The sequence below is a fragment of the Apus apus genome, chromosome 4, assembly GCF_020740795.1.
Source record: "Apus apus isolate bApuApu2 chromosome 4, bApuApu2.pri.cur, whole genome shotgun sequence".
In the NCBI taxonomy this organism is placed as follows: domain Eukaryota; kingdom Metazoa; phylum Chordata; class Aves; order Apodiformes; family Apodidae; genus Apus; species Apus apus.
In genome coordinates this window covers 95,876,933-95,891,001 of record NC_067285.1, presented here as the reverse complement: position 1 = coordinate 95,891,001, position 14,069 = coordinate 95,876,933, and the positions used below count along the sequence as shown (strand labels likewise).

General features: G+C 36.2%; 1 protein-coding gene across 3 annotated transcripts in view; it reads left to right on the top strand.

Moving 5' to 3' along the window:
* RBPJ (recombination signal binding protein for immunoglobulin kappa J region) overlaps positions 1 to 7,950 on the top strand; it is a 150,942-nt gene extending 142,992 nt beyond the window's left edge. For all 3 annotated transcript variants that reach the window (XM_051619990.1, XM_051619988.1, XM_051619989.1), the window contains exons 9-11: positions 1,923 to 2,078; positions 2,749 to 2,852; positions 3,619 to 7,950. In XM_051619990.1, coding sequence (XP_051475950.1) covers positions 1,923 to 2,078; positions 2,749 to 2,852; positions 3,619 to 3,934 — 576 coding nt within the window. In that variant the 3' untranslated portion in view covers positions 3,935 to 7,950. The remainder of the gene's footprint in view (positions 1 to 1,922; positions 2,079 to 2,748; positions 2,853 to 3,618) is intronic.
* Positions 7,951 to 14,069: the final 6,119 nt, after the last annotated feature.

Below are 14,069 nucleotides of genomic sequence, written 5' to 3'. Positions count from 1 at the left end.
CTTAACCAGCTCACTGGTGAGGATGCTGCATAAAACTGATGGCAACACCAGTCTTGGGGAGGAGACTGCACTGTTGGCATTTGTGCTTATTGAAGGGAGAATAACTCTTTAAGTTCTACCCTTTGCTTTTTGCTTTCTGCTTTTCTTTTATTAGCTTTCTATTAAAAAACAACAACAACAACAAAATACAACTTTTTCTAATCCATTATAATTTTGTTTCTTTAATATCCCTTAATATAGAGCTTTCCTGAGGTTTTTTGCAGAGGGATGAGTTAGTGGTGTTTGGTCTTTTGTTTAGGTTTTTTTCTTTTGTTGTTGTTTTTTTAAATTCAAATATATTGCTTGAATTCCTTTTGTCTGGGTCCGTGTGTTTATCAGTTCCTGGGGAGTACTGTTCTTCATCCATTACTGTTACACATTTGATTCCCATCCTGTATCCACATGAAGCCAGTCAATATATGAGGTATTAAACATGGTATTTCAGTCTTTCAGTACCACCTGTTGAGAAAGTTCAGTTAGGAAAGGGAAGGGGAGGGGGGAGAGGGCCTGGAGGTATACTGGTGTATTTGGAAGTGACAAGAAGAAATGCTTCTCTAGAAGAGGAATGATGATCTCCCAAGGATTTCTGTGACAGAGAGCGTAATGTGTTCCTGACATTTCAGAAAAAATTCTATGGCATTTGTCTTCCACTTTGTGGCAGGGGTTTAGCAGATCTGAAGAAGCCAGTCAAGGATTTTGTACAGGGTTATTAATTTTTTAGATCCATGTTTTTATTTGTAATAAGTAGAATTATGTTAGCCCATGCCAAGGGGAATAGTCAACCTGTAGAAAAAATGTCATGCATCTAAGTAGTTTACAGAAGTTTCTTTTTTGAAGTTGAGCTAGTAATTCAGAAGATCCATATATTTCTAATAAAAATATCAGTTGAGTCTTGACCTTGGCAAGGTCTGTAGTTACTATCCTTGTTGCACACTTGCCTTGCAAGCTATTTTTAGTGGTTTTTTACATGATAATATCAGAATGAGGAGTCCACATGAGAATGCAGTTTTGATCTTAACTTTTCCTCTGAACTGGTAAATTCAAGCTAATGTAAGTTTATCAGTTTTGAAGAGTGAAGGTTATGGTGACATACCTAGATATCCTAGATATCCTTACAACTTAATGGAAGATAACAAAATTTAGGTAATAAAAGTAGAAATTTTGCATCCCATTTTTTTCTGTGCCTGTGTTTAACCTGTACACAATTTCCATATTGGTTACTAGATGATGAACTTGTTTAGAGGTTTTTATTGGCATAAAAAATAGTTATCAGTGCATTTTCTATTTATGTATGCATACTTATTTAGTAATGTTAATGAGGAGACAGTGAAAGTTTCTGACTAATTTATGAGATTGTCATTTCAACTTCTCTCCCATGTTTTTGCACAAACACTGAAATACAAGCTTGCGTTTTCCATCATTTTGTGGATGGTGAAGAACTATCTAAAAATGATTTGAAAACCTTGGCCAGATGTAAAACATAAGTAATAAAAAGTATTCCACTTTGGTCTGTACCTGTTTTAGTCACTTTGCATTGATAAAACCATATCTACCTTAAAGTAGCTGCTTCTAGTTGCTGTATTTTGTTGGCTGTTGAATAATATTAAAACCTTAAAGGCTAAAATAAAATAAAACCCAATAATAAACAAAGCTGGAGAGGTGACAGTGTCATAGGTGAGAGTTACAGTGTTGTCACAAGTTTCAGTTTTCTACTAGTTTTGCTGAACTGTGTGAATGTTTCTCTAGGTCACTCTGTTAGAGGAAAAACACAAGGATACTTTTTTTTTTTTAAATAAGTCATTCTTACTGCCTGAATTGTTCTTTAGCTCTGTAATTTGGCAAATGAATCTACAATTGAAATCTAAAACTTCTTTGTTTCTAAGGCCACTCCATGCCCAAAAGAACCAAATAAAGAAATGATTAATGATGGAGCTTCTTGGACAATCATTAGCACAGATAAAGCAGAATACACATTTTATGAGGGGATGGGACCAGTCCATGCTCCAGTGACACCTGTGCCTGTTGTAGAAAGTCTTCAAGTAAGTTAATAAACTCTTTTACATGAGATTGTTTTGTAATACTGATTTAACCTTCATGGTACCTTTGTGGAATACTGTAGGAAAACTTTCTTACTAGCTTTATGAATAGGAAAATTGTTTCAATAACTTTTCTTACCTACATTTCAGAATACATGAGCCTGTCCATCACAGGAATAATACTCCTATTTTTCTATACACTTAAGATTTCTTAAAATATTATGGTAGTGATATTCTTAGGATTTTGCTTCTGTTTGATTATTTATAAATTATTTTTGACTCTTAAAAGAGCCAGTTACAGATGAAAAAGGGCCAGACTGAAACCGTATTAAGAAAACAAGCATCCTGTTGTGGAAAAACTTGAAGTTCTCCTAACATGTTCTTTGTTTGCAAAGCCTTGTTGACTTCTATTCTAAGTGGCCATTATAAAAAATTAGAAGTTCCTTTAAGGTATCAAATTATTTGGCAGTATCTTTTAGATGTGTTGCTTCTTAGAGTTGAGTTGCATAAGTGTGTTTCTTTCAGTTTTATCCAGCTGATAAAACAGAACTGTTCACATTTTTTGTACACACGTGAAGAAATTTTTTTTTTCTGTCTGAGAGTGGGTGTTTGTTTTTTAATACTTCTTTTTTGGTGGCTTTTCTTCTTTGTCTTTTATACACTCTCTTCCCAGTTGAATGGTGGTGGGGATGTAGCAATGTTGGAACTTACAGGACAGAACTTCACTCCAAATTTACGTGTCTGGTTTGGGGATGTGGAAGCTGAAACCATGTACAGGTACACTATTTCCTGCTACTTTTATAATTATTACATTGTACCAGATGCTTTGAAGAGTGTATACTTGTCTATACACTCAAGTGTGTTTTTTCTGCCCTGCAGAAAGGGATCTCGGAGTGTTGGTTGACAGCAGACTCAGTACATCTTGGCAGCCAAGAGGGCAAACCCCATCCAGCTAGTCAAAAGAGTTGATTGGTCCACTATATTTAGCATTGGTGTAGCCTTACCATGAGTATTGCATGTAGTTCTGGGCCCCACAATTTAAGAAGGATGTTAAGGTTCTGTGTCTACAGCAGGGCAACAAAGCTGGTGAAGGGCTGAAAAAGTCCTGGGGGAGCAGCTGAGAACTTGATGAGTTTGTCTAGTTTGGAGAAAAAGAGGCTGAGGGGCAACTTCATTGCTCTCTAGGGCTTCTCGAGGAGGGGAAGTAGAGAGGGAGATGCTGATCTCTTCTCTCTGGTGTCGTGTGCCAGGACATGGAATGATTAAAAACTGCACCAGGGGAGGTTCAGACTTGACATTAGGAAACACTTCTTTACCAAGAGGGCAGTCAAACACTGAGCAGGCTTCCTAGAGAGGCAGTCGATGCCACATGCCTGTCCGTGTTTAAGAGGTATTTGAATGGTGCCCTTAATAATATGCTTTATCTTTGTTCATTCCTGAAGCGGTCAGGCAGTTGGACTAGGTGATCATTGAAGGTCCCTTCCAACTGAACTATTCTGCTCTGTAAGTTTTATTATGCTGAGTTGACTTTACTCTTTTTCAGGTGCGCAGAGAGCATGCTGTGTGTTGTTCCAGACATTTCTGCATTTCGAGAGGGTTGGAGGTGGGTCCGTCAGCCAGTCCAGGTTCCAGTAACTTTGGTCCGTAACGATGGCATAATTTACTCCACCAGCCTTACCTTTACATACACACCGGAACCAGGGCCACGACCACACTGCAGTGCTGCTGGAGCAATCCTCAGAGCCAACTCGAGCCTCATGGCTTCCAGTGAAACAAATACAAACAGCGAGGGAAGTTACACAAATGTCAGCACAAACCCAACCAATGTCACATCATCTACAGCAACTGTAGTTTCCTAACTACTGTTGTTTGTCTGGACTTTAACTGACTTTAAGTGCTACTTTCAAGAGAACGGAACAATTTTTGTGGTTTCATGGGAAAAAACCTTTCCATTTTAGGTGATATTATTTGAACCTTGTTACCTGCAAGTGCTGATCTTAAATATAGAAGCCACAATAAAAAAACAAACAAACAAACATCCAAAACATAAGAACTTTATTGAATAAAGTCTATTTTTCAGCTGTTTTTTTTAATGGGCAAGAAATAAAAAATTGTGGCTGGGATACATGTTGAGCAAACTAGAAAACATGAACACAACATAGTTTTTATGGACCAAGGAACTTGTATAAGCTTTAGTATAAAAGGTACATTTTCACCATACCTTTTTTGTATCACAACATATAGTACACTTTTGTTACCAAATAGTTTATATTTTTTTTTCCTCTGAGCTTTTGCTCTGAAGTATATTCAGGTTCCAAGCCTGACCATGCTTGTATAATCTAATTACCATACTCTTCCAGTTTAAAAAAAATATATATATTTTTGGTCTGTGGCTGGAACTGTTCCTTTTTTTAAACTGAAGTCTTGTGACTTTTTATGAACTGAAATTGTTTTTATTTCAGCAAGTAGAACCTTGTAAAGGCCAGCATATTTTTTTTAAGATTATATGAAGTCTGTGCAAAAGCTTTAAAAAATGCCTCTGCCTTGCCTGCAATACATGCAATGTATGTTAACTTTAGTGCTCTGTTTTCAGTCATTGTTAATAGTTATTTCTGTTTTCCTTTTTTAAATATGTATTTATAGTGATAATTCATGACGTTCTAACATTACATGAGTTTTTTTTAAGTGGCATCTCAAGCAGTCATATTACTGATTGTTCGTGTCACAGGCATACTTTGGTGTTTTTGAAGGGTTGTTACTGGGTTATCCTCCCTCTTCCTTGCTCAGTCATACTGCATCTGAAAATGTTTCAGGATCTTTTCAGGTTTTTCTAATCTTGTACATAATTTGTATTAAGTGTAAGTTAAATGTTTTATTTCAAAAGTGGAATGTTCCAAATAACTTCTTTTGGCAGCATGTCTTCTGTCTTGTTGGCATGTAACTAAAATACCATGAGAAGTATGTGCTACAAATGGGATTGGTAGGTGATGCCCTTCATCGCTTGAGAATCACAAGCAGCATGTTTTTCTTCATACTGTTCAGTGAATTAGGCCAGACTTCGGTGTAACACTTGTATTGAGAACGTGCTTTCATTGTGAAGTGATCATACCCTAATAACTAGAAGTAAATTTTATTACTTAGAAATGGGCAAATAGAAAATCATAAAAGCACTATGAAGATGTCAACTCGTCCCATCCTTATTTCCTGTGGGTTTGTCTTTCCCTGCCAACAGCTTGTGCAACATTCAAGTCTTCTCTCCATCATAAATTCAAGGCTCATTTGCACTTCGACTTTGTTGGTTGTTACATTTGTTTTTCATTTTGACTTTGCCATGTTTTGTCCCTTCTTGTAGACCTGCCTGTATTTGTCTTTGAGAGTATACCCTGGTAGTTCATTTGTAGTCACAGAACTAGGCATAGACTTATAGGACAAGTTCAATAGTGTGATCTCCCTCTTTAAAAACCAAAATACAAATTTTGTGGTGTGTTCAGCCTTTTCTATACCCTGAAGCAAAAGCCACAACTGTACACAACTGTGTGTCAACCTGTGGCTTCCTACAGTGCATTGCTTAGAAGCTTATCTCTTGACCATTTCCATAGGGTTTTTATTTCTGACCACTTATTCCAGTTTCAACACCCACCACCATTTTAAAGCTTTGTCACTACACCATTAATGTGTACTCTGACGCTCCATTCTACTTGTTTGCTTTAGTGCTCCATTTTATGTGTGAAAGCAATGTGGTTAAAGGAAGAGATTGGTTATAGAACATACTTAGCTAATAGTAAAATCAGTGCCACTGTCCTTTTAAAATGTGCTTGTATTCTACCACAGGCCTTCATATTTGCTGTTCTGTATTACAAAACGTGTTCCCATGGCATAGTCACAATGTTGGTTCTTAGCACTAGTGAATACTGCCTCAGCTCTGCTTCAGTGACCAAGAACAGAATTCATTGTGGCCTTACCTGTTTTAATCTGTTTACTGGCATTTACTTGCAAATCTGTTTACCTTTGTATGTGCTATAAAATTTCATTTGAATTGTGTTGTGGCAGGAATCATTTCACAGTGTTTTTGTTAGAAGCACGTAAGTATCTTGCAGTATGGCTTCATTCAAGAGCCACAGATTTTCATCACTAATTAGACTGAGAAAATAAGCAAGATACAGGTATCAGAGTCAGAGCTCATTCAAGAACAAACTGTGATATACACACAGTGGGGAAACCATAACAAGCCTTTTAACCTACAAAGACTATTTAAAATATGTTTTCATAACTTGACACCTGATTTTATACTGATTATTTTAAATTTTTTACATATAAATGCAATACTTTTTATATTCAGTTTCTTTACTTGCAATAATTTTGCCCAATAGTTATAGTATTCCTTGACTTTGTAAAGAACCTAATGATTTACCCTAATTTCTACTGTACTACACACTACAACCAAGTGGGTGGAAAAAAAGAGACTAAGTTCTGCTTACAAGACCATTTTAAACCTGATTTTTCCTTTGGGCTTGTGGCTCCATTGTTGCTAGTAATTATTTTGTAGTACAGAAATGGTCTTCCAGGTCCTTACTGTTGTAAAGATGTCCAGTTGTTCAGATATATTACCTTCCTGAATTTTTTCCTATGGGGTGATTTTGTTACGTTTATTGGCCTTGTGAGCTGTTAATCAATTTTCATTGTATTAACAATATCTCAAGATTTTTATGAAGCTACTTTTAGATGTTTCAGTATGAAACTACTATTACTGTTCAAGTCTAGCTGTTAAGTCTGCTGTTAATTCTATATACAAATTGAGTCTGTGTTCAGAATGTTGTTATAGTTCCAACTATAGGAAGAAAAAGCAAATTGAGTTTTCAAATATAGCTATGCCTTGTCTTGTTTTCTTTTGTTTGGAGCTGCATTTCAGAATTCAACACTAGTGTAGTCTTTAATAATCTGCTGCTGCTGTTCTTCCTAATCATTTGTCCTGAGGGCATCCCACAACTGTGTTAATAATGGTATTCTGTACTACTTTTAATTGCACAGACTTAAAAGATCAGAATGGTTACCTGAAAAGACATGAACTGAAGACATAAATCAGTGAATTCCCCATACGCAAAATATGAATGCCAAGTGAAACAAATTATCCATTGGAAGTAAGCTACCCACTTGCAGATTAAATGACTCCATAGAGGTGTCCATCTTGGAACTATGACACTCTTCAATTATTAACCATATTATTTACTTTCTTTCAAAAGCAGCTGTGTTTATGAGTACTGAACAAATGTGTATACTTTCCTGTGCCAGACTTTTGACTTTGTTTTCAAGCACTGTACTGTGGGATTGAGTGGCAGCTTTGTTAGAAAAAGAAGTATATTAGGGTTCCTACTTAACCCTTTTAGGACTGAACAATTTCTTCCCTTTAGAAGCTGTAAAATGAATGAGCAATTCTAACTTTGTAAATGTTCTGTGTTCAGCACTGCATTTGCCCTATCTGGAGGTGCTATGCTAATGGCATTTTTTTAAAAATTCTGTAGCATGTGTATACATTCAGTCTTAAAAGGGTTATTTTTACAAACTGTGCACCTGTAAAGTTTCTTAGCAATAAGGTAGAAAATATGAGCAAGTTTTTACCATAATTTTGTAGAATTAATTGCTCAGTTCCATATTTCATCAAGAAAAACCCTGCAATATGGGCAGTTTTGAGGATTAAATAAAAGTGAAATGTAAACCACATAAAAGTGTTTTTGTCAAGTGTACTGTGTGTGTATGTGCATATACTATTGGGTTTAATTTTTTTCTACAAGGCTAAAGATAAAATGCCATGTTACTGTTGATGTGACAAACTAACATCTGTATGATAGTATGATAAAACCAGTTATGGTGTGATCAAGTGTTGCAACTTGCCATGTTTTTTGTGGATTCTTTTAAATGTTAAACAAGGAATATGAAATTATTTTTATTTTATTTTGTGAATGAACAGTGAGGTCATCTGTGGAACCAGAACAACACAAAAGAAGATCAACTCCAGGAGTGGAGAAAGTCATCAGTAGTTGTGAGGCTGTGCACACTGGACTCCACTTATACACCATATGGAATATCCACCCAAAAATCCAAATTGGTTTCATTGCTTTCTTGTATTGTTGCTGGAGTTAGATAAGTAACTGTTTTTTCCAATAATGTAAAAAACAAAAACAAAACAAACCAACAACAACAACAAAAAACCAAAACCCAAACAGAAAAACCCAAGTGGTTCACTCTTATATTATTTATTAAATAAGAAAAAATGGACTGTGTTTAGTTGTTTAACTTTAGCAACTTTATTATTGCAACTAGTATACCTGATTTATTTTCATCCTGGTTTGAGCAGCAGACTGACTGATACTCTTTGCATTGGTTAGTAATTAGAACTGGAAATTAAGCAAGTTAGCTTATTTAATACTTTGACAGAATACTCAAGTAAGGCCATAGGAACAACTAGAAATTACTCAGTCTTTTAGTTTGCAAACACAACAGATTCAGTCACTTGAAAAAAGTTTCTAAGATGGGAAGTGGACACAACAGAGGAGAATTTGGAATGGCAGAAACATACCAGTACTAGTTTTGTTTCAAAATAAGACAAGAACTGCTAGCACTACTATACATAATAGACTGTAGAGGAGCCAGAAGTGGTTGTTAGGAAGGTGTGGCAAGAGCAAGAGAGAGATTTAATTGGAAAAACCAGATCATTTGACTATAAGAAAGCATCACAGGTTTTTATTGAAACATCTGCAAAGGTGAATGCTGTTGTTAATAAGACATAGCCAGAAACTCAACACTGATAGAGCTTCTTCTGTTTGAAACAGTGACAGTATGAGCAGATGACATTTCAAAATTATTTTGAAGACTCTTGGAATCTGTTTCTCGAATGCTAAATATTCTTTTTGAGCAGAATAGAAATTAGGTCTGAGGTTTTGTCAAAGAGAATGGTCACCTGCTTAAATTCAGTGTTGGTATGGTTGGAAGAAACTGTGGGATGATGCTTGTGATGATGAAGAACTATGGATTTAAAAAATATATTAATCTAAACCTTGGTAATTAGCTATATAGATAGTTTCAACAATAGATCCTATTAAAATCCAGATTAGGGGATTAAAAGGAGCATGACATGAAATTATTTGGCTACAGGAAAATACTTATTTGGAGGATTACATACAATATGTGCTATTTCAGAACATTCAGAATTGCAGAACTGGAACAGGTAGTTTACCTTTCACAGTGCCCTCTTTAAATTGGAGTGACATGGGAAGGGTAGAGAAGATCTTTGTGTTCAATTAGTGTGTGCATAAAGGAGATTTCTTTATGGTATCCAGTATCACATAGTGTGAGGCCAAAAGCATATAGAGTTACAATCCACATTATTTATTTTAAAAGACTTTTGTACTGAATATCAACATAAATTGTGTTAACTAAGTAGAAGTAAGTTGAGGAAGTTTTGATTCTCTGAAGTTTACTGTCATCTTTTCCGTCTTTTCCATGCCTTTGTATTCTAGTCTCGGTTCTCTTAATTTTCATGTGTGTTTTACCAGATCCTGCATTAGTTTGCAGTTTTACTCAGAATGTGTAAATTTTGCTGCATAATTCAGGAGAGAGGAGTCAGTGTTAAGTAAGGTGAAGTATAACTTTCAAATCTATGTGCTGTCATCTTTCTGTGCTGTTTCTACTGTTGTGCTGTGGGGTGGGAAAGAAAAATACTGGGTTTTTTAAGCTGCTTTGTAGGTACATGGAGTGGAAGTTTCTACAGTCTTGGCCTTAATGATCTGCAGGTCTTTATCTGAAGATGACACACATTTCAAACCTATGCATGTGAATCTTTATCATTCTTCATCTTTTAGTTTTATTTGCTGTCATGTTGTCCCCCATCTGTGATCATTCAGACCTTAAAACTTCTTTGCTTTTAACTGAAGTGCCTTTGTACATAAATCTGTTCAGAGTTGATCCAGCCAGGATCTGTGCTGTGAAATGGGATGTGATCCTGAGATCCACATTGTTGTGTTCACTACACACGGCAAACGTGACAGCAGTGACTTCAAACTTGGGGTTTTTTGGTGTTTATCCAAGACAGCTTTACATGATACTTCTGTACGTGCATGTAGTTGCTGAATTTTACCTGTATAATTATGTTTCATGCAGCACCCTACAGATAGACACACACAACCAAAGACACAAATGGTTAGTTTGTGTCTTGTTAGCTTCCTTTGTTCCCTTTAATTTCCAATAATCTGTTATTAGAATGTCTTAAATTACTTCTTGTTCTTTTTTTATTTTCTGTTTGTTCTCAATTAGATGTGCTTCGCATTCCATTTCAGTTCTCTCACTGCCAACAATTTTACTTTGTGGAAGTTGGGGAAGGGCAGATGAATAATTCATAGTGATGGAATTTAGTGTCTTAAAAAACGTAATTGAAAATGCCCAAAAAATGTGAGAGACTCAGCAACATTCTTGGGTTTTAACATGAAAAATATTAGGATAGGAAATCATATATCTGATATTTTAATGTACGCATATTTTGGTCTTGGTAAAAAGTGTTTCTGTGCTTGCCTTTGAAAGCAAGAATTTGAAAATTCTCACACTGTTATAATTCTATGCAATTCTTTATTTGCAGGATGGAGTGAACAAGTACCTCAGCATACAGACCAGGCAACTGTAGATCTGCCTCTGGATGTCAATGCAGTTTCTTACACAGCATCTACTTTCATTTGAGGGAATAAAGTGAGCGGTCCTGTTGTTCCTTTACCCTGCTCAGATTTTATAGGTGTTGCAGCCTGGTTTGTTTGTCAGGCATTTCAAGTGTTGTGATGAAGTACATTTGCTAAGGTGGCAGAGTCGGTCAACCTGTAGTGACACAAAGCAGAATGCCGTACAAAACCATTTCAAACAAAAAAGTGTTCAATCTTGTACTGACGAAGTAGGCAACTAACACAAAAGTCATTGATTAGTTATTACAAATGTCAGAGTTCCAAGCAAATTTAATTTCCTGATGTGTATTAACCTTCGTGTGGGCATGTGTATCTGTTTGGACAGTCCTTTCACTGCTCCATAATGCTTTTTACAGCATGCCTGGGTTTAAGGAGCTGTCTGGGTTTGGAATTCTGTGTGATGTGATGACCTCAGTTGTGAGACTGATGTTTATGTCATCTTCCCAGCTTCACATATTCAGAAAGTTTTTTACTTCTGAATCAACTTTTGGTGAACAGTTTTACCTTGGAGCTTTAATGGAAATACAGATCTAACAGTGGCCTGAAAAAGTGGTTTATTCTTGATTTAATTTACATGTTGACAAGGAAAATTCTTTCCTTATTTTGAGAGGATAAATGGAATTGGTGAGTATTTAGGCTTTTAAAACACATCTGCACTTTCAACCAAGTGGTTAATTTTTCAGGTTAATAATTTTCTGCTATTCATTCAAAGAAAAACATGATTTGTATTGTTGTTTTGTATTTTTCTTTCAGATGCCTTGCTCTATCTCTCATGAATCAAATGTGTTTCATCCTAAAATTATGACCTGGGTGTCTATATTCTGGACTGCTTCAAAATTCAGAGCTCAAAATGATAAATTTTGGTAAAATTCTGCTTCTGCGTAACTTCATACTGTCAGCTTACAGGTAAACTTGGTGAAAACAGATACCAGCTACCAACATAAATGCATCAAATTATATATATATAAAAAAATCCATCTTCTCTCACTGGATATTAGGACGGTGAAGCAGTAAAGTAGGCTTACTTCCTGCATGGGATTATCTTCACAGCACGGAGAAAATTTAAATATATCATGCAGTCATAACTTTTTCAAAATCATGTTTGAATCTCTGTTTGCAGCTCGTTCCTCCAGCTACCTTGAGGAATGCAGCTATGAAATAGGGGTTGAGTTTTGCCCTTTGTCTGCAGGGATCTGCAAAAGTTTATTAGCTGGTTTCACATTATATTGTAATCTAACTTCTCCTTCTCTCACCTATACTTTCATCATGTCTTATTAAGTAAATTTTTTGCAGTTTACAGTTAACACTAGCAATATTGTTGTTTATCTTGTTTTTCAATTAATTCATTATTTATGTGCCTATGAAAATGCTCCTGCCTTTTAAAAACTGTTTAAATGCTAGCCAGCTTGTGAAGTGTTCTTTGCAAATTGAACTGTTTTCATTGTTCTGATGCAGGAAATTCACAGTCCAAACACAATAATATCCTCATGTGAAGAATATTGGCCCAGGTCTCAGGTGAGATTGGTAACAATGAGTTAAGACTTGAAGTTAAATCTAAGTACAGCCAAATTGTCACATGAGGTGGAAGGAGAGAGATAACAAAGCAAAGGTGAATGCTAGTTTTTAATCCAGTCTAGAAGTTTCAGGGCTGATGTGAGTTAGGAATCATGTGATGGATGCAGTCATTAAAGTCTGAGGGTACTTGTCATGTAGGCCATGAGGACATGCTGTTTCTTAGGTTGTTGGTTTGGTTTTTTTCCAGTGGCCAACAGTGATGTTGGCCCAGAAGAAGGAATTCTGACATCCTTAAGCAGACAGAGTCTCATTGATGACCACAGAATCTGCAAATGTAAGCCCAAAATTGTTTGCAGCAGCTGCTGTTTGGGAACAAATAGGATTAGATGTAACTGACCCTGCACTGATTTTGAAGCAGAACTAGCTAATGAAGTGTATGAGGTCTCCAAGTCATCAGCAGAACCTTGTGTGTTCCCCACTTTTTTAGCCCATTTCTTGAAGATTTAACCCAAAGTACCTAATCAACCCACCCAGGCCGAAAGACATTTAAATGTCTACATTTTAATCTAATTTCCTCCTGTCTCGGTACAGACACAATCTACATGGTCATACAGTGGCCTGAAAATGCTGCTTCTATGTCACTCGGTGCCAAAAACATGAATCCAGTTTGATCTTGTTGCCCAGACTTCTGCCTCCCTTAACAATACATATATATGTGCTGTTAGTCCTTAAAATGTCTTGCAAAGAGTGAAATCTAGAGCACAGATCTGTCTCCCCTTATTTTGAGTGCTGTTGGTAGGCCACTCCATAAGAGGTAGACTAATTGTGACATCTCACTTTCTGCCATAGAAAGAGCTGAAGGGCTGAAATGCAAGAAACCAAAATGTGCAAGATTGCCCATTTTTTATATGTAAACGTTTTTATATGTAACTTGTCAGAGAGGGCATGGAAATCCTGAAATATTAATGAAATTAACCTTAGAGTTTGATGAGGACTGTCAAAATGCATCTGGAGGAGCAATCAAAAATTGCTTTAATTTTCTGGATGCAGATCACTGGTTTTGTTGGTGACCTGTTTGTGAGAGCGTTAGACTTGGCAATACTTCATGTGGAGAAAGGAAAATTGCCAGAATTTAGAGATCAGTCATAGGAGGTGAGAGAGTTTCATATTACAGCTATGTAACAAAGTAAGGGGAACTCAAGCCAGATGTGAAATGTTGCATTAAAAAAAAAAAAAAGTGTAAAGTTACTTGATCATATAACTGAAAAGCAGGTGTTTCCAAGTGTCCCTTCTTCAGAAGCCCTTCCGACCGCTATCTGCGATAGCTGATCACACAGGTGGAGAGAGTCTCACAGACACAGGAAAGTACTCAAAAGCACTTGCACAAATATGTTCTTCCAGAGACGACCAAGGACAAATTACATAAATAACAATTCTTGGCTCAGAAGCAGGGCCTGAAGTTGCACAGATGGCTACATTTGAGGCCACAGGCACATGGGAATTAGTATCAAAGTTCTTCAGTTTGTTTTATGTAGTAGTACATCAGCAAACATTATTCAAACTAAATTTGGAGGAAACACAGATGCAACATGAATCAGTTCTAAAATTGCATTTTGGTAAGTTTATTTTAATTTAAAAGCATGTTGCTTTTGGTAGAGTTAGGAGAATAATTGAGTCTACAAGGCATTATAGTATAAGCAGACGTAGATTTGGAAGTTCTTACCTAGTGAAGCCAACTGGTAGCACTGAGATGCGTAAC